This window comes from Bufo gargarizans, chromosome 2 (assembly GCF_014858855.1).
Source record: "Bufo gargarizans isolate SCDJY-AF-19 chromosome 2, ASM1485885v1, whole genome shotgun sequence".
Taxonomy (NCBI): Eukaryota; Metazoa; Chordata; class Amphibia; order Anura; family Bufonidae; genus Bufo; species Bufo gargarizans.
The window spans coordinates 693,438,745-693,465,994 of NC_058081.1; the positions used below are offsets into that span (position 1 = coordinate 693,438,745).

General features: G+C 46.4%; 1 protein-coding gene across 1 annotated transcript in view; it reads left to right on the forward strand.

The window, feature by feature from the left end:
- LOC122926315 (NXPE family member 4-like) overlaps positions 1 to 25,161 on the forward strand; it is a 32,528-nt gene extending 7,367 nt beyond the window's left edge. Inside the window, exons 6-7 of the mRNA XM_044277688.1 lie at positions 8,701 to 8,907; positions 24,623 to 25,161. Coding sequence (XP_044133623.1) covers positions 8,701 to 8,907; positions 24,623 to 25,161 — 746 coding nt within the window. The remainder of the gene's footprint in view (positions 1 to 8,700; positions 8,908 to 24,622) is intronic.
- Positions 25,162 to 27,250: the final 2,089 nt, after the last annotated feature.

Genomic DNA, 27,250 nt, shown 5'->3' on the forward strand with positions numbered 1-27,250 from the left:
AACCCCTTGATCAGCCCTTGATCGCCCCTGTCAATCACCTAGTGAAAGGGAAAAAGTGATCAGTGCAAACTGTCCCTTTTTTTTCCCACTGGTATTGACTGTTAGGTTTTAGGATAGTTTAGGCCCCTCGGTTAGGTAGTTAGCGATCGTTTAGCACCCAGCCCACCGCACCGCAGTCACTTATTCGCTGATTAGCGTATCGCTAATCAGCATTTGTACTTTTATAGTATCTGTAAGTGATCAAAACTGATCACAGTCAGATCTATAATAGTATTAGTGTGACCTTAGTTCGCCCTCCACCCAAAACGCAGTGTTTGCCCGATCAGGCCTGATCGGTCGCCCACACGTGCGTTTTTTATCACTGCACAATCACTTTACAAGCGCTGCGGCGATAAAAAACATAATCAGTTTTGATATTTTGTATCAATCGCAGCGGCATCGGTACTTCGCTAGCCTCCCATTTGTAAGACAGGCTTGCTTTTTTTCTTGGGTAGTCTCAGGGAATACCCCCTAAATTTAGTAGTCCAAATGTCAAACAAGGGGTATTCTTCTGAAGAGGCCTACAGGCTTCTGACCCAGTCGGATGAGGAATGGGAACCCTCATCTGACGAATCCAGCGGGTCAGAATATGAACCTGTAGAAAGCAGTGGCAGTCTGACCCAAAGTTCGGACGAGGAGGTTGAGGTCCCTGATACCACCAGGCGTACCCGGCCCCGTGTTGCTACACCACAGGTTGCGCAGGATCCGCTTCAAGGGCAGCAGAGTGGGGCTGGCGCTGTCGGATTACGTGGTGAGGCATACACCAGCAGCGCAGCCCACCCTGGACCTAGTACCAGCACTGCCGTACAACATGGTGAAGTGGCGAGCACCAGAAGGGCAGTTGAAGCTGGTACGGTGGCACGTGCAATAGTTACCCCGTCGCAGCCACCGCACAGACAGGCCCGTAGAGCCCCTAGAGTCCCTGAGGTGCTGGCAAACCCTGATTGGCAGTCCCCAACTTCAGCCGCACCATTAGTTCCCCCTTTCACCGCCCAGTCTGGAGTTCGGGTTGAGACAGCTCAGATCGGTTCGGCACTGGGATTTTTTGAGCTGTTCTTGACTGCGGAGCTCTTGGACATAGTCGTGGCAGAAACAAATCGGTATGCCACTCAATTTATAGCCGCCAACCCGGGAAGCTATTATGCCCAGCCTTTCCGGTGGAAACCCGTCCAAGTTTCCGAATTAAAAAATTTTCTGGGCCTTCTCCTCAACATGGGTCTAACCAAAAAGCATGAATTGCGGTCATATTGGTCCACAAACCCAATTCATCACATGCCCATGTTCTCTGCTGCCATGTCCAGGGCACGATTTGAGGCCATCCTGCGTTTCCTGCACTTTAGCGACAACACCACCTCCCGTCCCAGAGGCCACCCAGCTTTTGACCGGCTCCACAAAATTCGGCCCCTCATAGACCACTTCAACAACAAATTTGCAGATTTGTATACCCCTGAGCAAAACATCTGCGTAGACGAGTCCCTTATACATTTTACCGGGCGCCTTGGCTTCAAACAATACATCCCAAGCAAGCGCGCCCGGTATGGGGTCAAATTGTATAAGCTCTGTGAAAGGGCCACAGGCTATACCCACAAATTTCGGATCTATGAGGGTAAAGATCAGACCCTGGAGCCGGTCGGTTGCCCTGACTACCTGGGGAGCAGTGGGAAGACAGTCTGGGACTTGGTGTCACCCTTATTTGGCAAGGGGTACCATCTTTATGTGGACAATTTCTACACAAGTGTGCCCCTCTTCAGGCATTTGTTCCTAGAACAGATTGGCTGCTGTGGCACCGCGCGACCTAGTCGCCGGGGCTTCCCCCAACGGCTCGTTACCACCCGTCTTGCAAGGGGGGAGAGGGCTGCCTTGTGTAATGAAGAACTGCTCGCGGTGAAATGGAGAGACAAGCGTGACGTTTACATGCTCTCCTCCATTCACGCAGACACGACAATACAAATTGAACGAGCAACCAGTGTCATTGAAAAGCCCCTCTGTGTCCACGACTATAATTCGCTCATGGGAGGGGTGGACTTCAATGACCAGATGTTGGCTCCTTATTTAGTTTCCCGACGCACCAGACGCTGGTATAAGAAGGTGTCTGTATATTTAATTCAATTGGCTGTATATAATAGTTTTGTTCTCTACAGTAAGGCTGGGAGAACAGGATCCTTCCTCAAATTTCAGGAAGAGATCATCGAGAACCTCCTGTATCCAGGAGGTTCCGTGGCCCCATCCACCAGTGTAGTGAGCCGTCTACACGAGCGACATTTCCCCAATGTCGTTGCTGGTACCTCAACCCAACCGTCACCCCGAAAAAGATGTCGTGTCTGTAGCAGGAGTGGAATAAGGCGTGACACCCGCTATTTCTGTCCTGACTGCCCTGACCACCCTGCCCTATGCTTAGGGGAGTGTTTCCGGAAGTACCACACACAGGTACACTTAGCATAGGGATTGCATCTCACAGGACAGGCACACAGGGCTATTAGGGCCCATTCACACAGCTGCTGCAAACCTCTCCTTTCACCTGGGACAAAGTGCATAATGTACTTCGCCACATCTCTGGGCGATTTGCGCTTTGCACATTGTCCCATGGGGAAGGAGAGGTTTGTCCTATAAAGGTAAAAAATAAAAAATCACCAGTAAGCAAAAAAGTTAACGTTCTGTTCAAAAAGTTAAATAAAGTTTATATGTTCCGTTCAAATGTTATTATAAAGTTAATAAATTTATTGCGTTGCGGCCTGTTTTTTCTTTTTTTTTTTTTTTACCTTCCAGGTGGACCAACCGATCGACTAGCTGCAGCACTGATGTGCATTCTGACAGAAGCATTGCGCTGCTGTCAGATTACACAAAAGTCGGTGTATGCGGCGCTGCAAGACGAGATTTCTCCTCTGCAGTAAAAGATACGTTTGCCGAGGCATATGAGCTGAGGGGGCGGCGGTGTTCATATGCTTTGGCAAACACTTTGTATATAAAAATAAATAAAAAATCCCGGCAATGATTTATTCATCCACATCGATTGATGTGAATGGAGAAATCGGGTTTGCCAGGGCATACGAGCTAAGTGGGTATGGATGTTGGGCGGAGCTCCTATGTCCTGGCAGACGCCTTTCCCCTCCTTTTTTTTTTTGGCAGAGATTTTTTCATCCACATTGATCGATGCGAATGAAGAAATCTGTGCCGTTCATTTTTCTTTCAGCCCAGAGGCTGAACGGAAAAAAAAAATCTCATTACCTGTATGCTCAATATAAGGAGAATAGCAGAAACTCCTAATGCTGGCCATACATGTAATGATTGCGGAGACCCTCAAATGCCAGGGCAGTACAAACACCCCACAAATGACCCCATTTTGGAAAGAAGACACCCCAAGGTATTCGCTGAGGGGCATATTGAGTCCATGAAAGATTGAAATTTTTGTCCCAAGTTAGCGGAAAGGGAGACTTTGTGAGAAAAAAAATAAAATCAATTTCCGCTAACTTGTGCCAAAAAAATATTTTCTATGAACTCGCCATGCCCCTCATTGAATACCTTGGGGTGTCTTCTTTCCAAAATGGGGTCACATGTGGGGTATTTATACTGCCCTGGCATTTTAGGGGCCCTAAAGCGTGAGAAGAAGTCTGGGATCCAAATGTCTAAAAATGCCCTCCTAAAAGGAATTTGGGCCCCTTTGCGCATCTAGGCTGCAAAAAAGTGTCACACATGTGGTATCGCCGTACTCAGGAGAAGTTGGGCAATGTGTTTTGGGGTGTCATTTTACATATACCCATGCTGGGTGAGATAAATATCTTGGTCAAATGCCAACTTTGTATAAAAAAATGGGAAAAGTTGTCTTTTGCCGAGATATTTCTCTCACCCAGCATGGGTATATGTAAAAAGACACCCCAAAACACATTGCCCTACTTCTTCTGAGTACGGCGATACCACATGTGTGACACTTTTTTGCAGCCTAGGTGGGCAAAGGGGCCCACATTCCAAAGAGCACCTTTAGGATTTCACAGGGCATTTTTACACATTTTGATTTCAAACTACTTCTCACGCATTAGGGCCCCTAAAATGCCAGGGCAGTATAACTACCCCACAAGTGACCCCATTTTGGAAAGAAGACACCCCAAGGTATTCCATGAGGGGCATGGCGAGTTCCTAGAATTTTTTATTTTTTGTCACAAGTTAGCAGAAAATGATGATTTTTTTTTTTTTTTCTTACAAAGTCTCATATTCCACTAACTTGTGACAAAAAATAAAAACTTCCATGAACTCACTATGCCCATCACGAAATACCTTGGGGTGTCTTCTTTCCAAAATGGGGTCACTTGTGGGGTAGTTATACTGCCCTGGCATTTTAGGGGCCCTAATGCGTGAGAAGTAGTTTGAAATCAAAATGTGTAAAAAATGCCCTGTGAAATCCTAAAGGTGCTCTTTGGAATGTGGGCCCCTTTGCCCACCTAGGCTGCAAAAAAGTGTCACACATGTGGTATCGCCGTACTCAGGAGAAGTTGGGCAATGTGTTTTGGGGTGTCATTTTACATATACCCATGCTGGGTGAGAGAAATATCTCGGCAAAAGACAACTTTTCCAATTTTTTTATACAAAGTTGGCATTTGACCGAGATATGTCTCGCCCAGCAAAGAAGACACCCCAAGGTATTTCGTGATGGGCATAGTGAGTTCATGCAAGTTTTTATTTTTTGTCACAAGTTAGTGGAATATGAGACTTTGTAAGGAAAAAAAAATCATAATTTTCCGCTAACTTGTGACAAAAAATAAAAAGTTCTATGAACTCACTCATCAGCGAATACCTTAGGGTGTCTAGTATCCGAAATGGGGTTATTTGTGGGGGGTTTCTATTGTCTGGGCATTGTAGAACCTCAGGAAACATGACAGGTGCTCAGAAAGTCAGAGCTGCTTCAAAAAGCAGAAATTCACATTTTTGTACCATAGTTTGTAAACGCTATAACGTTTACCCAAACCATTTTTTTTTTTACCCAAACATTCTTTTTTATCAAAGACATGTAGAACAATAAATTTAGAGAAAAATGTATATATAGATGTCGGTTTTTTGAAAGTGAAAAATTTCTTTTTTTTGCAAAAATTTCTGTAAATTTCGATTAATAACAAAAAAAGTTAAAATGTCAGCAGCAATGAAATACCACCAAATGAAAGCTCTATTAGTGAGAAGAAAAGCAGGTAAAATTCATTTGGGTGGTAAGTTGCATGACCGAGCAATAAACGGTGAAAGTAGTGTAGTGCAGAATTGTAAAAAGTGGTCTGGTCATTAAGGGTGTTTAAGCTAGGGGAGCTGAGGTGGTTAAGGCAGCCCAGCCCGTTGGTCCCATTGCCCCTGGTCTTTGGGTTCCTCTACCAATCACAGTGCAGCAGGAGCCAAGACTGAATCCAGGGGGAACTGAGGGCAGGGTTATGGAGACCCTCTCCGGGAGGTAGAGCACATGCTATTTTGTAAATGTCCCAATGGACCAGGGGTGCACAACCTGCTGCACAGAGGCCACATGCGGCCCTCGATAAAATTCTGTGCGGCCCCCAACATCTGGTTACAGACATGTATGTCTATGTCTTGTGGCTGCTCACATATATCTTTCATGTATTCTCCCATTAGATGGAAGTCCTGGAGGTGTAACCAGACATTTATAGTATATACTGTATGGACAATATGCCATAAATATAATATATCAATTGGTAATACCCTTTTAACTTTTATTTTCGGCCCTTGGGCTTCCTTCAGTCTGACTGTGTGGCCCCCACCCAGAAAAGGTTGTGCACCCCTGCAATAGACGAATGCTATATTATCATCCAGCAAGCATCAGAACAGGAGCTTTAGAGGATAAGCTTTTTTACGGCACTCTGGCATTTAAATTTGTAAAAAAAAAAAATATATATACAGTACAGACCAAAAGTTTGGACACACCTTCTCATTCAAAGAGTTTTCTTTATTTTCATGACTATGAAAATTGTAGATTCACACTGAAGGCATCAAAACTATGAATTAACACATGTGGAATTATATACATAACAAAAAAGTGTGAAACAACTGAAAATATTTCATATTCTAGGTTCTTCAAAGTAGCCACCTTTTGCTTTGATTACTGCTTTGCACACTCTTGGCATTCTCTTGATGAGCTTCAAGAGGTAGTCACCTGAAATGGTTTTCACTTCACAGGTGTGCCCTGTCAGGTTTAATAAGTGGGATTTCTTGCCTTATAAATGGGGTTGGGACCATCAGTTGCGTTGAGGAGAAGTCAGGTGGATACACAGCTGATAGTCCTACTGAATAGACTGTTATAATTTGTATTATGGCAAGAAAAAAGCAGCTAAGTAAAGAAAAACGAGTGGCCATCATAACTTTAAGAAATGAAGGTCAGTCAGTCCGAAAAATTGGGAAAACTTTGAAAGTAAGGGCTATTTGACCATGAAGGAGAGTGATAAGGTGCTGCGCTAGATGACCTGGCCTCCACAGTCACTGGACCTGAACCCAATCGAGATGGTTTGGGGTGAGCTGGACCGCAGAGTGAAGGCAAAAGGGCCAACAAGTGCTAAGCATCTCTGGGAACTCCTTCAAGACTGTTGGAAGACCATTTCAGGTGACTACCTCTTGAAGCTCATCAAGAGAATGCCAAGAGTGTGCAAAGCAGTAATCAAAGCAAAAGGTGGCTACTTTGAAGAACCTAGAATATGACATATTTTCAGTTGTTTCACACTTTTTTGTTATGTACCGTATTTTTCGCCCTATAAGACGCACCGGCCCATAAGACGCACCTAGGTTTTTAAGGAGGAAAAAATAAAATAAAAAAATTGGAACCAAAAGGTGTGCCTAATGGTGTTATGTGGGATCTGGGGATGGCACTGTTATGGGGGGGTCGGTGGATGGCATTGTTATGGGGATCTGTGGATGGTACTGTTATAGGGGTCTGTGGATGGCACTGTTATGGGGGGTCCGTGGATGGCACGGTTATGGGGATCTGTGGATGGCACGGTTATGGGGATCTGTGGATGGCACGGTTATGGGGATCTGTGGATGGCACGGTTATGGGGATCTGTGGATGGCACGGTTATGGGGATCTGTGGATGGCACGGTTATGGGGGGCACTGTGGATGGCACGGTTATGGGGGGCACTGTGGATGGCACGGTTATGGGGGGCACTGTGGATGGCACGGTTATGTTGGGCACTGTGGATGGCACTGTTATTGGGGACTGTGGATGGCACTGTTATGGGGGATCTGTTGATGACACATAAATAGCATTTTACGCTATGTGTCCACAGACCCCCATAACAGTGCTATCCATAGAATGACCCCCAATAGGGATGAGGGGCCGGCATCCAGCTCTGTAATTACAGCGGGCCCGGTGCAGTCACTGTATTCTGCTACACCGGGCCCGCTCACTGTAGGAATCCTAACTGCAGGCAATGCTAACAGTCTTTTATGCAGCCTGTACTTACGATACTAACTTTCCGGCAGGCAGCGGGCAGGAGGCTGAACTGGTGGGCGGGCGCTTACAACGTAACTCACTATGTCACGCGCCGGCTCTCCCTTCTTCATTCATAAAGTGGGCGGAGCCGGCGCGTGACATAGTGAGTTACGTTGTAAGCGCCCGCCCACCAGTTCAGCCTCCTGCCCGCTGCCTGCCGGAAAGTTAGTATCGTAAGTACAGGCTGCATAAAAGACTGTTAGCATTGCCTGCAGTTAGGATTCCTACAGTGAGCGGGCCCGGTGTAGCAGAATACAGTGACTGCACCGGGCCCGCTGTAGTTACAGACCTGGATGCCGGCCCCTCCTCCCTCATCCATGCCCACTAATACACCCGCCACCGCGCTGCGCAGCATGCGGTCGGCGGTATACAAAGTCAAGTATTCGCCACATAAGACGCACTGCCTTTCCCCCCACAATTTTGGGGGGGAAAAAGTGCGTCTTATAGGGCGAAAAATACGGTATATAATTCCACATGTGTTAATTCATAGTTTTAATGCCTTCAGTGTGAATCTACAATTTTCATAGTCATGAAAACAAAGAAAACTCTTTGAATGAGAAGGTGTGTCCAAACTTTTGGTCTGTACTGTATATATATATATATATATATATATATATATATAAATGTATTTATATCACACATGCATGGCTGCCAGATCCAGATTTACTTAACTCTTTTCATGTTCTTAAAGGGGTTGTCCCACGAAAAATATTCTACAGTTTTTAAACCAGCATCGGGATCTGAATACTTTTGTAATTGCATGTAACTACAAATTTTGTATAGCTTCTGAGTTATTCAATAAAATGTATCTGTATAGGTCCACTTAGTTTCTTACTTCTGTGACCGGCTCATTAAGAAGGCCGCACATGCTCAGTTTTATCTTTCAACTGCCTCCTGAGTTGTGATAGGGCGAGAGCTGCAGTAGAATGGACACGCCTCCTGAGCTGTGATAGGGAGAACATGGACACGCCCCCTGAGCTGCAGCAGAGCAATGAATGTGGAGATCTCTGGATCCATGGGAGGTACAGGACTGGTTCTAGCTTTGTTAGAAATAGATTGTCATGTACTATATGTTGTCTGATTTTAATATTTGACATTATCATCATGGGATAACCCCTTTAAGTACTGCATGTCTGTGATGATAGAAGGAAATATTAGCAGTGTCTTCTTTCTATAAAGGCGGACATTTAGAGAAGAAAGAAAACTGCACAACCGGAATGGGCTTAGAATATCCCAGTGGACACGTCATGGCGGACATCTGGTACCCAAAAAGATGTGCAATGAGGACCTATCATAGTATGGAGGAAATGAACACATGTATGAAGGGGAAGTTTTTTTACATGTTTGGCGATTCTACAATGCACCAATGGATGATATACTTTGAAAACAAGTTAAAAAGTAAGTAAAGAAAACATAACATAGACAACATGTCAGGCGGCTCTGTTCACATTAAGAGAAGCCACATGGCTCTACCAGACAGAGCCCTTGCCCTAGCCACTAAGCCTAAATGTGCCCTTGTTAAAGGCATAGTTACCCTCATTTCTGGTTAGCATTAGGGATGCAAAGGGGTAAGAATGGACCCCTGCTCTCATGATCGGTAGGGGCCCCAATGGGTTGGATCTCTGCAGATCAAACACTTATCCCCTACCCTGTGGATAAGGGATACATTTCCTTCATTGGGAAACTTTTAGATATTCTGGATTATGAAACAGTCACACAAATGTCACACAATGGATCGGATGCGGACCCATTCACTTGAATGGTGCCGCAAAGATGCGGACAGCATTCCATGTACTGTCCGCGTCCGTATGTCCGTTTCATGACCCCGCAAAAAAGATGCATGTCCTATTCTTGTCCGTTTTTCTATTGAAGTGAAAAAGAAAATGGCAGCATGCACACTGCCAGGATCCATGTTTTGCGGATCCATGATTTGCGGATGCCTAAGCCCTTAGGGTACGACCACATGGTGAGGTAATGTCACGGTTGCGTAGTAACTGTGCTGCGTTCAAGCACCGCGCAGCCACACGATTAGGGCCACACTGTATAGTTGGTCTGCATTGTTCTCAGCCGTGTGGTATTGTGCTTACCGTGCGGCCGTTAACAATGAAGACCGCTCATAATGTGGTTGCGACCTTAAGCCATATTTACACGTACATGATGTCCGTTTTACAGACACTAAAACTCAAACCATTTTGTCTCTGAGTTTTGCAGCTTCCAAGGTCAACGTTCAGGAATAGTTTTTTTTTTCTTCACTGCAGTTGATCCGTTTGTATGCCTGGTGTTTTTTTGTTTTTTTGAAGTAAAGTAGGTGCCCCCCCCCCCCTTGTGATGTCACTTCCCCAGAGCAGGATGAGGTGTTTTGGGTAAAAAATGCACCAAGGGCGAAGAAAAATGTCACAAACAAAAAAAGATTTGTTTGTGGTGATTTCATATTCACTATTGGCCAATTAATGTCAGGGGCCTCAGTGGCCCGAGATTAATAAAGTGAGTACTCCCAGATGTTGTCATAAATTGCACCACAATCTAGCCTCAATTGGCGCATCGTGGCACGTTTTAGCACAATTTGGAGCATCTAGTTTTAGAGAAAACCACTGCACCCAGTGGCGTAGTGTGGGGGGAGCCAGGGGGCCGTTGCCCCGGGCGCAAAATTACAGGGGGGGCCAATAGGGCCGCACAGCCAATTAGGCGAGGTGAGGCACGGCCCTGGTGACAAGTGGGGGGCGGCAGTGCACAGGGATGTGAGCGCTTCCATTGTGGAAGAGCTCATCTCCATAGCCATCTGTATCGCCGTCCTCAGGACAGCGATATACAGTAGATGGATGTTGCAGGGCAGGGGAGAGGCATCTCCCTTCCCCATTCCTCTGATAGGCTGCAGGCCTAGTGCCTGCAGCCTATCAGAGGCCAGTGTAGGCGGCGCAATAAAGTCATCGCGCCGCCTGAGTAGTATAGCGTGGGTAACAGGCTGGAAGAGGCCTGCATCGCTGCCAGCCTGATGGAGGTAAGTATAAGTGTTTATTTTTTTTATATGGTACAATACAGGAGAGGAGCGCTTTGGGGGCACTTGTTACTGGCACATGATTGGGGAGGCATCTATGGGGGCACTAAGAAGGGGTATTTTATACTTGCAAATTATGGGGGACACTGAGGGCATCTACTGGGGCACTATAAAGGGCATTTTATACTGGTACATTATGGGCGGCACTAGTAGGAAGGCGGGAAAGGAGCACATTATGGGGGGCACTATGGGGACATTAGCTCAACTGGGGGCATTAAAAGGGGGCATTATTTTGCACTGGCACAGATTATAAGGGGGCATTTTTTGTACTATTAAAAGGAGAATTATTACTACTGGGGGGCATTATGATGGTCTTTCTTACTACTGGGGGACTATGGGGAACTTGATTACTAGTACGGGCATTATGGGAGCTTATTACTTCTGGGGCACAGTGGGGACATGTTGGGGGCACTATAGGAGCACTATTACTACCATGTGTGCTCTAGCAGAGAATTATTCCTATTGGTGGGACTCTTGGGAGCCCTATTACTGTGGGGCCACATTGGCACAGTATCAGCTTAACACAATTATTTTTGGGGGACGTTATGTTTAGTGTCAGGGGCACTATTTGCTGGGCGCAGTTATTTTAGAGCACTGTGTGCAGTGTCCCACATTTACTATTGTCAGCGCACCTAGACACTGTCAGAAAATGCGCCACAACCTGGCATTTTTGTTGCAATTTGGATCATCTAGTTTTTTGGAAATTTGGAAATCTAGGGGGTCATTTATTAAACAGAAATACGCCTAAATTAGGCGACTTTCTGGCGCAGATTGTGGCGTAAAGATCCTTTGCGCCGCAATCTGCGACTTCTCCTTGCTCACGCCAGGTTTAAAAAAAAGTGTGTGTTACCATTTTCTATGCCTGTTTTACGTGTAGAAAATAGTCTAAATGTAAGACCGCTAGGAAGCTGGCTTACATTTAGAAGCTGCGGTGGATCATAACGTCGAAGGATCCACCGCCAGCGCATGGGCTTATTAAGACCGGCGTCTAAAACGGCGGTCTTAAAAAATGTTCCCCCTAGTTTTTGGGAAATCATCAGCTCCTAGCTGTCCAAGGTTGCATATATTACTAGAAAAAGGGTGTGACTTTATAAGAAATGGTGTGGCTTAAGGCTAGGGATGAGCGAACTCGAACTGTATAGTTCGGGTTCGTACCGAATTTTGGGGTGTCCGTGACACGGACCCGAACCCGGACATTTTCGTAAAAGTCCGGGTTCGGGTTCGGTGTTCGTCGCTTTCTTGGCGCTTTTGTGACGCTTTCTTGGCGCTTTTTGAAAGGCTGCAAAGCAGCCAATCAACAAGCGTCATACTACTTGCCCCAAGAGGCCGTCACAGCCATGCCTACTATTGGCATGGCTGTGATTGGCCAGAGCACCATGTGACCCAGCCTCTATTTAAGCTGGAGTCACATAGCGCCGCCCGTCACTCTGCTCTGATTAGCGTAGGGAGAGGTTGCGGATGCGACAGTAGGGCGAGATTAGGCAGATTAACTCCTCCAAAGGACTTCACTTCATTAATCGATCGATCTGCAGCTGTGCATCATTGAGCTGCTGAAATTCAAATGCTCACTCACTGTTTTTAGGCTGCCCAGACCGTTTGTCAGTCACTTTTTTCTGGGGTGATCGGCGGCCATTTTGTGTCTTGTGCGGTGCTGCGACCAAGTGCATCCAAGCTGCGACCAAGTGCATTTAACCCTCAATGGTGTGGTTGTTTTTTGGCTAAAGCCTACATCAGGGTGAAGCTGTCACACCAAGTGCATTTAACCAGCAATAGTCTGTTCATTTTTTGGCCATATACTAAATCAGGGGCAAGCTGCGCCTGTGACCAAGTGCATTTAACCCTCAATGGTGTGGTTGTTTTTTGGCTAAAGCCTACATCAGGGTGAAGCTGTCACACCAAGTGCATTTAACCAGCAATAGTCTGTTTATTTTTTGGCCATATACTACATCAGGGGCAAGCTGCGCCCGTCACCAAGTGCATTTAACCCTCAGTAGTGTGGTTGGTCAAGCTGTCACACCAAGTGCATTTAACCAGCAATAGTCTGTTCATTTTTTGGCCATATACTAAATCAGGGGCAAGCTGCGCCCGTCACCAAGTGCATTTAACCAGCAATAGTCTGTTCATTTTTTGGCCATATACTACATCAGGGGCAAGCTGCGCCCGTCACCAAGTGCATTTAACCCTCAGTAGTGTGGTTCGTCAAGCTGTGACACCAAGTGCATTTAACCAGCAATAGTCTGTTCATTTTTTGGCCATATACTACATCAGGGGCAAGCTGCGCCCGTCACCAAGTGCATTTAACCAGCAATAGTGTGGTTATTTTTTGGCCATATCCCAGTCTAATTCTGTCACTAAATCCATACCGGTCACCCAGCGCCTAAATACTAGGCCTCAAATTTATATCCCGCTAAATCTCTCGTTACCGCTGTCCTGTTGTGGCTGGGAAAGTTATTTAGTGTCCGTCAAAGCACATTTTTTGTTCTGGGTTGAAGTACAATTCCCAATTTAGCAATTTCATAATTTAGTGGTTCCTGCTATATCAGAGCTATTTGAAATCTATCCCTAAAAGGGTATATAATATTCAAGGTGCACATTGGGTCATTCAGAATAACTTCACACACACCCGCTACTGTGTATTTCCAAGTCTAATTCTGTCACTAAACCCATACCTGTCACCCAGCGCCTAAATACTAGGCCTCAAATTTATATCCTGCTAAATCTCTCGTTACCGCTGTCCTGTTGTGGCTGGGAAAGTTATTTAGTGTCCGTCAAAGCACATTTTTTGTTCTGGGTTGAAGTACAATTCCCAATTTAGCAATTTCATAATTTAGTGGTTCCTGCTATATCAGAGCTATTTGAAATCTATCCCTAAAAGGGTATATAATATTCAAGGTGCACATTGGGTCATTCAGAATAACTTCACACACACCCGCTACTGTGTATTTCCAAGTCTAATTCTGTCACTAAACCCATACCTGTCACCCAGCGCCTAAATACTAGGCCTCAAATTTATATCCTGCTAAATCTCTCGTTACCGCTGTCCTGTTGTGGCTGGGAAAGTTATTTAGTGTCCGTCAAAGCACATTTTTTGTTCTGGGTTGAAGTACAATTCCCAATTTAACAATTTCATAATTTAGTGGTTTCTGCTATATCAGAGCTATTTGAAATCTATCCCTAAAAGGGTATATAATATTCAAGGTGCACATTGGGTCATTCAGAATAACTTCACACACACCCGCTACTGTGTATTTCCAAGTCTAATTCTGTCACTAAACCCATACCTGTCACCCAGCGCCTAAATACTAGGCCTCAAATTTATATCCTGCTAAATCTCTCGTTACCGCTGTCCTGTTGTGGCTGGGAAAGTTATTTAGTGTCCGTCAAAGCACATTTTTTGTTCTGGGTTGAAGTACAATTCCCAATTTAACAATTTCATAATTTTGTGGTTTCTGCTATATCAGAGCTATTTGAAATCTATCCCTAAAAGGGTATATAATATTCAAGGTGCACATTGGGTCATTCAGAATAACTTCACACACACCCGCTACTGTGTATTTCCAAGTCTAATTCTGTCACTAAACCCATACCTGTCACCCAGCGCCTAAATACTAGGCCTCAAATTTATATCCTGCTAAATCTCTCGTTACCGCTGTCCTGTTGTGGCTGGGAAAGTTATTTAGTGTCCGTCAAAGCACATTTTTTGTTCTGGGTTGAAGTACAATTCCCAATTTAGCAATTTCATAATTTAGTGGTTTCTGCTATATCAGAGCTATTTGAAATCTATCCCTAAAAGGGTATATAATATTCAAGGTGCACATTGGGTCATTCAGAATAACTTCACACACACCCGCTACTGTGTATTTCCAAGTCTAATTCTGTCACTAAACCCATACCTGTCACCCAGCGCCTAAATACTAGGCCTCAAATTTATATCCTGCTAAATGTCTCGTTACCGCTGTCCTGTTGTGGCTGGGAAAGTTATTTAGTGTCCGTCAAAGCACATTTTTTGTTCTGGGTTGAAATACAATTCCCAATTTAACAATTTCATAATTTAGTGGTTTCTGCTATATCAGAGCTATTTGAAATCTATCCCTAAAAGGGTATATAATATTCAAGGTGCACATTGGGTCATTCAGAATAACTTCACACACACGCTACTGTGCATTTCCAAGTCTAATTCTGTTAGTAAATCCATACCGGTCACCCAGCGCCTAAATACTAGGCCTCAAATTTATATCCCGCTGAATTTGAATACAATACATTGGGCCAAATAATATTTTTGTTGTTGTGGTGAACCATAACAATGAGAAAAACATCTAGTAAGGGACGCGGACGTGGACATGGTCGTGGTGGTGTTAGTGGACCCTCTGGTGCTGGGAGAGGACGTGGCCGTTCTGCCACATCCACACGTCCTAGTGTACCAACTACCTCAGGTCCCAGTAGCCGCCAGAATTTACAGCGATATATGGTGGGGCCCAATGCCGTTCTAAGGATGGTAAGGCCTGAGCAGGTACAGGCATTAGTCAATTGGGTGGCCGACAGTGGATCCAGCACGTTCACATTATCTCCCACCCAGTCTTCTGCAGAAAGCGCACAGATGGCGCCTGAAAACCAACCCCATCAGTCTGTCACATCACCCCCATGCATACCAGGGAAACTGTCTCAGCCTCAAGTTATGCAGGAGTCTCTTATGCTGTTTGAAGACTCTGCTGGCAGGGTTTCCCAAGGGCATCCACCTAGCCCTTCCCCAGCGGTGAAAGATATAGAATGCACTGACGCACAACCACTTATGTTTCCTGATGATGAGGACATGGGAATACCACCTCAGCATGTCTCTGATGATGACGAAACACAGGTGCCAACTGCTGCGTCTTTCTGCAGTGTGCAGACTGAACAGGAGGTCAGGGATCAAGACTGGGTGGAAGACGATGCAGGGGATGATGAGGTCCTAGACCCCACATGGAATGAAGGTCGTGCCACTGACTGTCACAGTTCGGAGGAAGAGGCAGTGGTGAGACCGAGCCAACAGCGTAGCAAAAGAGGGAGCAGTGGGCAAAAGCAGAACACCCGCCGCCAAGAGACTCCGCCTGCTACTGCCCGCCGCCATCTGGGACCGAGCACCCCAAAGGCAGCTTCAAGGAGTTCCCTGGCATGGCACTTCTTCAAACAATGTGCTGACGACAAGACCCGAGTGGTTTGCACGCTGTGCCATCAGAGCCTTAAGCGAGGCATTAACGTTCTGAACCTGAGCACAACCTGCATGACCAGGCACCTGCATGCAAAGCATGAACTGCAGTGGAGTAAACACCTTAAAACCAAGGAAGTCACTCAGGCTCCCCCTGCTACCTCTTCTGCTGCTGCCGCCTCGGCCTCTTCTACTGCTGCCGCCTCGGCCTCTTCCTCCGCCTCTGGAGGAACGTTGGCACCTGCCGCCCAGCAAACAGGGGATGTACCACCAACACCACCACCACCACCTCCGTCACCAAGCGTCTCAACCATGTCACACGCCAGCGTTCAGCTCTCCATCTCACAAACATTTGAGAGAAAGCGTAAATTCCCACCTAGCCACCCTCGATCCCTGGCCCTGAATGCCAGCATTTCTAAACTACTGGCCTATGAAATGCTGTCATTTAGGCTGGTGGACACAGACAGCTTCAAACAGCTCATGTCGCTTGCTGTCCCACAGTATGTTGTTCCCAGCCGCCACTACTTCTCCAAGAGAGCCGTGCCTTCCCTGCACAACCAAGTATCCGATAAAATCAAGTGTGCACTGCGCAACGCCATCTGTAGCAAGGTCCACCTAACCACAGATACGTGGACCAGTAAGCACGGCCAGGGACGCTATATCTCCCTAACTGCACACTGGGTAAATGTAGTGGCAGCTGGGCCCCAGGCGGAGAGCTGTTTGGCGCACGTCCTTCCGCCGCCAAGGATCGCAGGGCAACATTCTTTGCCTCCTGTTGCCACCTCCTCCTTCTTGGCTTCCTCCTCCTCTTCTTCCACCTGCTCATCCAGTCAGCCAGACACCTTCACCACCAACTTCAGCACAGCCCGGGGTAAACGTCAGCAGGCCATTCTGAAACTCATATGTTTGGGGGACAGGCCCCACACCGCACAGGAGTTGTGGCGGGGTATAGAACAACAGACCGACGAGTGGTTGCTGCCGGTGAGCCTCAAGCCCGGCCTGGTGGTGTGCGATAATGGGCGAAATCTCGTTGCAGCTCTGGGACTAGCCAATTTGACGCACATCCCTTGCTTGGCGCATGTGCTGAATTTGGTGGTGCAGAAGTTCATTCACAACTACCCCGACATGTCAGAGCTGCTGCATAAAGTGCGGGCCGTCTGTTCGCGCTTCCGGCGTTCACATCCTGCTGCTGCTCGCCTGTCTGCGCTACAGCGTAACTTCGGCCTTCCCGCTCACCGCCTCATATGCGACGTGCCCACCAGGTGGAACTCCACCTTGCACATGCTGGACAGACTGTGCGAGCAGCAGCAGGCCATAGTGGAGTTTCAGCTGCAGCACGCACGGGTCAGTCGCACTACAGAACAGCACCACTTCACCACCAATGACTGGGCCTCCATGCGAGACCTGTGTGCCCTGTTGCGCTGTTTCGAGTACTCCACCAACATGGCCAGTGGCGATGACGCCGTTATCAGCGTTACAATACCACTTCTATGTCTCCTTGAGAAAACACTTAGGGCGATGATGCAAGAGGAGGTGGCCCAGGAGGAGGAGGAGGAGGAGGAGGAGGAAGAGGGGTCATTTTTAGCACTTTCAGGCCAGTCTCTTCGAAGTGACTCAGAGGGAGGTTTTTGGCAACAGCAGAGGCCAGGTACAAATGTGGCCAGACAGGGCCAGGAGGAGGAGGAGGTGGAGGAGGATGAGGATGAAGCATGGTCACAGCGGGGTGGCACCCAACGCAGCTCGGGTCCATCACTGGTGCGTGGCTGGGGGGAAAGGCAGGACGATGACGATACGCCTCCCACAGAGGACAGCTTGTCCTTACCCCTGGGCAGCCTGGCACACATGAGCGACTACATGCTGCAGTGCCTGCGCAACGACAGCAGAGTTGCCCACATTTTAACCTGTGCGGACTACTGGGTTGCCACCCTGCTGGATCCACGCTACAAAGACAATGTGCCCACCTTACTTCCTGCACTGGAGCGTGATAGGAAGATGCGCGAGTACAAGCGCACGTTGGTAGACGCGCTACTGAGAGCATTCCCAAATGTCACAGGGGAACAAGTGGAAGCCCAAGGCCAAGGCAGAGGAGGAGCAAGAGGTCGCCAAGGCAGCTGTGTCAATGCCAGCTCCTTTGAGGGCAGGGTTAGCATGGCAGAGATGTGGAAAACTTTTGTCAACACGCCACAGCTAACTGCACCACCACCTGATACGCAACGTGTTAGCAGGAGGCAACATTTCACTAACATGGTGGAACAGTACGTGTGCACACCCCTCCACGTACTGACTGATGGTTCGGCCCCATTCAACTTCTGGGTCTCTAAATTGTCCACGTGGCCAGAGCTAGCCTTTTATGCCTTGGAGGTGCTGGCCTGCCCGGCGGCCAGCGTTTTGTCTGAACGTGTATTCAGCACGGCAGGGGGCGTCATTACAGACAAACGCAGCCGCCTGTCTACAGCCAATGTGGACAAGCTGACGTTCATAAAAATGAACCAGGCATGGATCCCACAGGATCTGTCCGTCCCTTGTCCAGATTAGACATTAACTACCTCCCCTTAACCATATATTATTGGACTCCAGGGCACTTCCTCATTCAATCCTATTTTTATTTTCATTTTACCATTATATTGCGAGGCTACCCAAAGTTGAATGAACCTCTCCTGTGTCTGGGTGCCGGGGCCTAAATATATGCCAATGGACTGTTCCAATGTTGGGTGACGTGAAGCCTGATTCTCTGCTATGACATGCAGACTGATTCTCTGCTGACATGAAGACAGATTCTCTGTTACGGGACCTCCCTCCTCTGCCTGGATGTGCGCTGGGCCTAAATATATGCCAATGGACTGTTGCAGTGGTGGCTGACGTGAAGCCTCATTCTCTGCTATGACATGCAGACTGATTCTCTGCTGACATGAAGCCAGATTGTCTGTTACGGGACCTCTCTCCTCTGCCTGTGTGCTGGGCCTAAATATATGCCAATGGACTGTTACAGTGGTGGCTGACGTGAAGCCAGATTCTCTGCTATGGGACCTCTCTCCAATTGATTTTGGTTAATTTTTATTTATTTAATTTTTATTTTAATTCATTTCCCTATCCACATTTGTTTGCAGGGGATTTACCTACATGTTGCTGCCTTTTGCAGCCCTCTAGCTCTTTCCTGGGCTGTTTTACAGCCTTTTTAGTGCCGAAAAGTTCGGGTCCCCATTGACTTCAATGGGGTTCGGGTTCGGGACGAAGTTCGGATCGGGTTCGGATCCCGAACCCGAACATTTCCGGGATGTTAGGCCGAACTTCTCGAACCCGAACATTCAGGTGTTCGCTCAACTCTACTTAAGGCCCCTTTTACACGAGCGAGAATTCCGTGCGGGTGCAATGCGTGATGCGAACGCATTGCGCCCGCACGGAATCCGGACCCATTCATTTAAATGGGTCTGTGTACATGAGCGGTGGTTTTCACGCATCACTTATGCGTTGCGTGAAAATCGCAGCATGTTCTATATTCTGCGATTCTCACGCAACGCTGGCCCCATAGTGAATGGGGCTGCGTGAAAATCGCATTGCATCCGCACTTGCTTGCTTGATTTTTACGGATAGATGTTGTTTGTAAACATTCAGTTTTTCATCTTGCGCGTGCAAAACGCAGTAAAACGCATTGCACCCGGGCAATAAAAACGTAACAACTGAACGAGATCGCAAACAAATCTGAATGACTTTGTTTACGAAATCGTGCAGTTTTACTGAACGCATCCGCAACGCATCTGCAGTACGCCGTCCTGCAGGGTATTGCGATGTGAGGTCACGGTTAATGGGCAAACAAGGGTTACTCACAGTTTGTAGGGAGACCCTGGGCAGGCGTACAGCAGTGATGGAGAGGTTGGAACAGGGGTCCTCTGGGGCACACTCTGTATTTTGGGACCAGGCCTAATGGTGGATGAGGTGCCCTGAATGTTGCAGGTGTTTAATGTGCCTGGGGCAAGGTCCCTTTAAGGTTCGTGACGCCAGTGCCTGTAACGGTGGCACACCGATTTGATAGTTGCAATAAGCTAGGAACACAGGTGATAGTGAACCAAACTTTTCTTTACTGGAAACAGTTCAACTTTATACAATTTGAATTCAGTTCCAATTTGCAGCAGCAATCAATAGCAGGATTTATGTCAATGGCAGGTAATGTTCTTTGCAAGATACGCAGAGGGTTAAATCAACACTCACAGACCAGGCTGAACTATTCCTCCGATATCCTGGCTGTCTGTATCCCAAGGTCCGTATGCCCTAATGCTGGCTTTTATCCTTGGTAGCAATCCTCCTCAGGTATATATCTCTTGCTTTAAATTAATAATCCTTCTGCCCTTCAGCTTACTTGACTAGCTGGAACACTGGCTCTGCTCTGCTTGAAGGAACTGCAGGGTTTCTCCCAGGACGAAAACTCTTCTCTTGGGGTGAATCTTCTGAGCTAACTCTGGCTCTTTATCCTCAGGCAGGCTAGGATCCTTCCACTAGCCTCCTGGTAGCAACTAGAAGCCTGGGCTGTCTAGCTGCATGTCAGGAGGAGGCCCTCAGCTTGTCTCTGGCTGGTGCCTTCTCACTTCTGTCTCCACAGACTCCTGACTACAGACTAACTCCTCCCTGTCTGGGCCTGAACATTTATACTAGGGGCTCCATATCTCCCTCTAGTGTACAGGGTGATTAACTGCACCCTAATAGGCCTGCTACAGAGCTAACAGGGGAGAATACACATAAATACATATTAAAATGCATTAACATGGACTGAGAAATACACTGCCACTGTCCCTTAGGAGTAGGAGGACAACGTGGCCCAATTGACCCTTGTGTAGTGCCCATATTTACCTAGTGGGACACTACACATCCGGACATAATCCGGACACGCTCGCCTGCAAGGGGCCTAATATGGTACATTTAGCACCAAAATTGTGCCACAATCCTAGTATAAAATTCTGAGCGATTAGTTTAGTCTGACAGCTTTCTCTCCCACCTCCCCCAGACACCAACGTGTTCAGTGCATTCAAGAGCGGAAAAAGCCCCTCCAGAGAGAAAAAAAGGATCGGGCAAAAATATTCACTTCAGCGTCACAACCTCCGCACACACATTAGACTGTCAGCCGAAGCTGCTGTTCTCAGTTGAGAACACATTAATATGTATGGTGGCCTTTTTTCTTTTTTTTTTGGCAACTGTCTAAGGCTAGGGCTACACGGCGACGTGTCGCACGACAATAAGTCACAAGACAAAAAGGGAACAACTACAGTGCAACGTGTGTCTCGCGACATTCATGTTGGGCAAAGATTTTTGTATTGTAAGTCAATGGTGTCGCACTGCGACATGCTGTGGCAGTCGCATAGAAATCCAACTTGAAAGGATTTTTTGCGACTGTTGTGTCACAGTGCAACACCATTGACTATAATTACAAAAGAAATTGCGAGAAATTGGTGCAATACATTTTGCTGTGTAGCACTAGCCTAAAACAAGGGACAGGCCCTAAACCCCAGGCTTGGCGCTTTCCTGTGAAGTGAGTCTAGTCTGAGATGATTGAATTTTGAGCAGCTATCAGCAGCTGTAGTCCTCGTTTAGAATGGAGGGAGAAATCCAGGAGACATTGCAAAGAAAGACTGTAGACCAATATACAATGCCCGTCCTAAAAAAAAGTCGCCACCAAAAATATTTCGTTGGACTGCCTTTAGCTTTGATTAAGGCACACATTTGTTGTGGCATTGTTTCGATAAGCTTCTGCAATGTCACAAGATTTATTTCCATCCAGTGTTGCATTCATTTTTCACCAAGATCTTGCATTGATGATGGTAGAGTCTGACTGCTGCGCAAAGCCTTCTCCAGCACATCCCAAAGATTCTCAATGGGGTTAAGGTCTGGACTCTGTGGTGGCCAATCCATGTGTGAAATGGGTGTCTCATGCTCCCTGAACCACTCTTTCACAATTTGAGCCTGATGAATCCTGGCATTGTCATCTTGGAATATGCCCCGTGCCTTCAGGGAAGAAAAAATCCATTGATGGAATAACCTGGTCATTCAGTATGTTCAGGTAGTCGCTGACCTCATTCTTGGAGCACATACTGTTGCTGAACCTAGACCTGACCAACTGCAGCAACCCCAGATCATAGCACTGCCCCCACAGGCTTGTACAGTAGGCACTAGGCATGATGGGTGCATCACTTCATCTGCCTCTCTTCTTACCCTGATGCGCCCATCACTCTGGAACGGGGTAAATCTGGACTCATCAGACCACATGACCTTCTTCCATTGCTCCAGAGTCCAATCTTTATGCTCCCTAGCAAATTGAAGCCTTTTTTTCTGGTTTGCCTCACTGGTTAGTGGTTTTCTTACGGCTACACAGCTGTTCAGTCCCAATCCCTTGAGTTCCCTTCGCATTGTGCATGTGGAAATGCTCTTACTTTCACTATTAAACATAGCCCTAAGTTCTACTGTTGTTTTTCTTCGATTTGATTTCACCAAACATTTAAGTGATCGCCGATCACGATCATTCAGGATTTTTCCCCGCCACATTTCTTCCTCGAATACGATGGGTCCCCACTATCCTTCCAGTTTTTAATAATGAGTTGGACAGTTCTTAACCCAATTTTAGTCGTTTCTGCAATTTCTTTATATGTTTTCTCTGCTTGATGCATGCCAATGATTTGACCCTTCTCAAACAGACTAACATCTTTTCCACAACCACGAGATGTGTTTTTCGTCATGGTTGTTTAAGAAATGAGAAGCAACTCATTGCACCAATTGGGGTTAAATAACTTGTTGCCAGCTGAAAGATAATCGCCTGCAGTAATTATTCAATAGGAGGCTCATAACTATTTGCTTAGGTAAATCCAGGTGGCGACTTTTTTTTTTGGACAGGCAGTGTATTTAAAGGGAATTTGTCACCTCCTGTGAGCCCTATTATGTACGGTAATACTTGTATAGATTACCTGTCGCTGTAATTTGTATCTCGATGCCCATCCCCTTTTACCAACTATGTGCCCACAAACTCGCGGTAGAATGCATAGAGAGAACTTCTCCTGGAGACCTCTCCATTATGTGCACAACGTATTCCACGGCTCATTAGAGGACACACAGCAGGGGAATGAGGGTACAAATTGACACAAATTACTGATCTGGAGTCAGCGGCAAGTGGTCTATACATGTATTACTTTACTTATTAGGCTTGCTGGAAGTGATAGATTCTCTTTAAGAAGGCTGACCAGCCATAAAAAGAGGGTGCTCATGGAATCTGTGAAGGTAACGCATGAGGCTATTAGACTTTACAGCACTTAACTAGGTATTGTAAAGGTCTCAGTCTCTAGTCACACAAAATGACAACACTTGTCTGGGTCTAAAGGTTTCCGGCCCCTGTTCATATGCCTGCTGCTTGGAAGAGAGTCACAGCTGAAGGAAACACATATGGATTACACAGTAACATACAGTATATTTGAAAGTGCATCTCTGCAGGAAGCTCTTGGATATAATCCATCAATTCATCCTCAGATGGTGGTTGTTTGGGGGTGCCCATGGTATTAATGTCCATTTGGGTGCTAGGCAGGCCATGTGATGGGAATGCTGTGGCCAGCTTGTGGTGTTAACAAGAGTGTCTCTTTATTGTATGCAGGATTGAAGTTGTAGTACATCCAGCAGTAGTTTGAACACAATGTCCTCCCAAATGTCCCAGCGTGCGCTAAGCAAATAAATACGGCATTGGCCCTAAGATTATTCTGGCTATAATATCTGCTATAGGGATCTCTGGCTAATAGTTGTGCTCTGGCAACCGTGGCTATAGCATCCACTATTCTGGGCTGTCTTAACTTGTAATCCCTCTGCAGTAGCAGGGTCTGGATCGCATTTTAGCTGGGTTACCTTGCTGTCTCTCTCTTGCTGTAGCCATGCAAATCCTCCTCCTTTATTTCTTGCTTGTTTTCATTTACTGGAGCTTGTGGAGGGGACTAAGGCTCCAGGGTTTAGAGCTGGAGAATATGGTAGAGGAGCTAGATTAGCTAACTCACTGGAGTCTTCTGGAACTATAGGGTGGAGCCAGCCCATACCTGGAGCTCCAGGGAGAGCTGGGCCAGATGTTTAACTCTTCCCTTGCCTGGTTCATGCTGGAACAACTGTGTCTATAACATTAACATTACAAACATTCCATAACAAACCAGAACTTTGTAGATACTCCCAGGGATGGTATACTGCACATGTAATATATGACAAGGTCATATATTACTATCGGACAAGGATAGGACATTTCTGCAGAAGTAAAATAAAAAAAACTGCAGCATGCAGTTGGCCGGCATCCGTGATTTGCAAATACGCAATTTGCGGACCACAAAACACGTCCATGTGCATGAGCCCTTAAACTGATTTCTATATTTTCCACAAGTCTCTTGTCTTTGCACCTCATAGCAAGCAACACCAAGGGCACCGCACCTTCTATCAGACAGGAGACCCCAAACAGGGAGTGACACGGGGGAGAAACAACGCCTAGTGCAACCCCTCTTCACTGCACATCACAGGGAGCGTGGGAGAAAGACAGTACCCACTATGAGCAGTACTACCAGTAGTAAGACTACCACTCCCATCCTCTCCTCCCCACACAACTCCCTGCCAGGTCATAAGAGTGGATCCAAAAAAGTATCAGGCTTTCCTTTATACTTTTCTATCTTTTTTTGGTGCCACTCCTGGATTTGGTTAAAAAAGAGTGCACAAAAAACAGCAGATCTTTTCCAAAAAACGCTGTGTGTGAACTAGCCTTAAGAAATCTTTCTGTGTTCCTGTTTAATTACCTGGCATTATAACAACATTATGTACCAAAATATGCAATATGATGGTTTATAACATAATTTTCACGGTTTATTTGATTACCTTCCCAGCATTGAAAATGCTCAACGTCTATGAAAGTGGGTGGGCGCAGAAGCATTTAGGTGTGGACATTGAAAGGAACATACATGTTGTTTGGAAAAGACATGGAAGGCCCTTCGTGAATTTGAACTTTGTGTCTCTCAGAGAAGAGCGCTCTATCCCACGTGAAATCGATCTTATTGGAGGCAACAAGCACACCGTGATTGCACTAAACATCGGGGTACACTTCAGACTCTTCCCAGTCCATCACTATATCCGAAGACTCTTCAACATTCGTCGAGCTATTGAACGTCTCTTCCTCAGAAGCCCAGAAACAAAAGTCATCATTAAGACTGAGAATACAAGTGAAATGGGGAGCGAGTATGAAGGAATGAGCGATTTCCATGCGTACGTTCACTATTTCATAATGGAAATCATCTTCAAAGATCTCAATGTCGGCTTTGTTCATGGATGGGACATGACCACTGCATTTAATACAAATCAAATACATCCGGGAGAACACTATGTAAGAAATGAGGTAAACATGTTGATGACATATATATGTACCTGAGCTTTAATATTGTTCCATTTATGTCTAAGGCTATGGACAGCTTTAGGGTTCATGCACACAAACGTATTTTTGGTCGGGTCGGATGTGGACCCATTCACTTCAATGGGGCGGCAAGCGATGCGGACAGCACACTGTGTACTGTCCGCATCGGTATGTCCGTTTCGCGGCCCTGCAAAAAAATAGAAAATGTCCTATTCTTGTCTGATTTATGGACAAGGATAGGACTGTTCTATAGAGGGCAGGACGTTTTGTTCCGCAAAATGCAAGACACACACGCCCATATCGATGTTTTACAGACCAGCAAAAATGGCAATGGCCATGTGTATGAGCCCTTAGATCAAACTTTGGTCATAAATCAGGTTAGAAAATTGTTCACGAGATGAGCAAGGGAAACCAAGAGCCAAAAAAGTCAGAAATTTGTAACAAAAACCTATTCGACAATTAATTTGTAGACCAAAAGACATGCACACATTAAAAAATAACCTTTACCTTTAACCACAGACTTAAAGGGGCTATCCGAGACTAAGTTTACATTTAGAAATGGTTGTGACCAGTGGTTTACCAGCAGTGTCCACTGGAAAATGCAATTGCTGCTCAAACTTGGTCTTGGCTTTACATTACACTCCAATAATCAGCACAGCAGACCATGGAGCAGAAGCCAAGAGACCAAGACGATAACCGTGCCCATATGCATTCTAGTCCAGTTTTCAAATTATTTGTTAAAAAGATGATTGTGAATTTATTGTAGATTTTTATGGCCGCAAGGTTAAAGAGGACCTTTCATCGGTCCAAACATTGTAAACTAAGTATCATGACATATACAGCGGCGCCCAAGCATCTCACTGAATTTACTATTATCCCTGGGCGCCGCTCCATTCTCCCACTATGCCCTCCGGTATGTTCGGGGACTTGGTTATAGTAGGCGGAGTCTGCCCTTGTTCTGCTGGGCGTCTCCTCCTCCTAGGCTGTAGCGCTGGCCAATCGCAGCGCAGAGCTCACAGCCTGGGAGTTTTTTTTCTCCCAGGCTGTGAGCTGTGCGCTGTGATTGGCCAGGGCTACAGCCTAGGAGGAGGAGACGCCCAGCAGAACAAGGGCAGACTCCGCCTACTATAACCAAGTCCCTGAACATACTGGAGGACATAACGGGAGAACGGAGCGGCGCCCAGGGATAATAGTAAGTGCAGTGAGGTCCCTGGGCGCCACTGTATATGTCATGATACTTAGTTCACAATGTTTGGACCGATGAAAGGTCCTCTTTAAGTACAAACAACGGCCATATGGAGGACGTGTACCTCTCTTGATATGTCTGCTTTAGCAATTGTTTGTATTCCTCATATAATAACAATTCTAGAGCATCCATTGTTATGACTATGTTGTGCCATTCTGCATTGAAGGTCCAGATGAGTGTTACCAATTTGGGGGGGGGGGGTCCCTGCAAAGTCTGACACTATCCAGTCACTGCTGCTGCTATCAGACTGTGCAGGGACACACACCCCAACTGGTAATACAGTAGGGATTTTCCAAAGCAGAGAACTCCTGCCCCTTCAGGACATCCACCGTATGGCAAATGTCTGGTCTTTAAATATGGCACCCGCTACACAGCAGAGGCTAACAGTGATTGCAGACATTTGACCCCTCAGATGCCGTGGTCAAGAATGACTGCGGCATCTGAGTGGTGAAAGTGAAGGAGCCACGTACGCCTGCGAGATTGAGGAAGCTGTCACATTACAGAGATAGGCCAGAGCCTGATTGAGGCTTCGACTTGTCTGACTTATCTGCTCTGACCAGCACTGCAACCCTTAGCCAAAGCCTTATGTCCATATGATCCCAACGTATGCTAGGATGCACTGCTTTCCTCTGATGAAATGGTCTGCCATACTGAAGCCCTGCCTGACCGCCATATATACTCTAAAGGACTTGCCAATTGTGTCCATGTAGCAAAAAGTAGCTGAGCATTTCTCTGGTGCCTTTACCCCAACCACATTATCTAAAATAGAGAACGCCTGCAACCACTTAGAGAAGGTCCTTGGGATCAATCTATATATCCTATTCTTATCCTCCTCCTTCCTTCTTTGTCCGCCATCCTTCT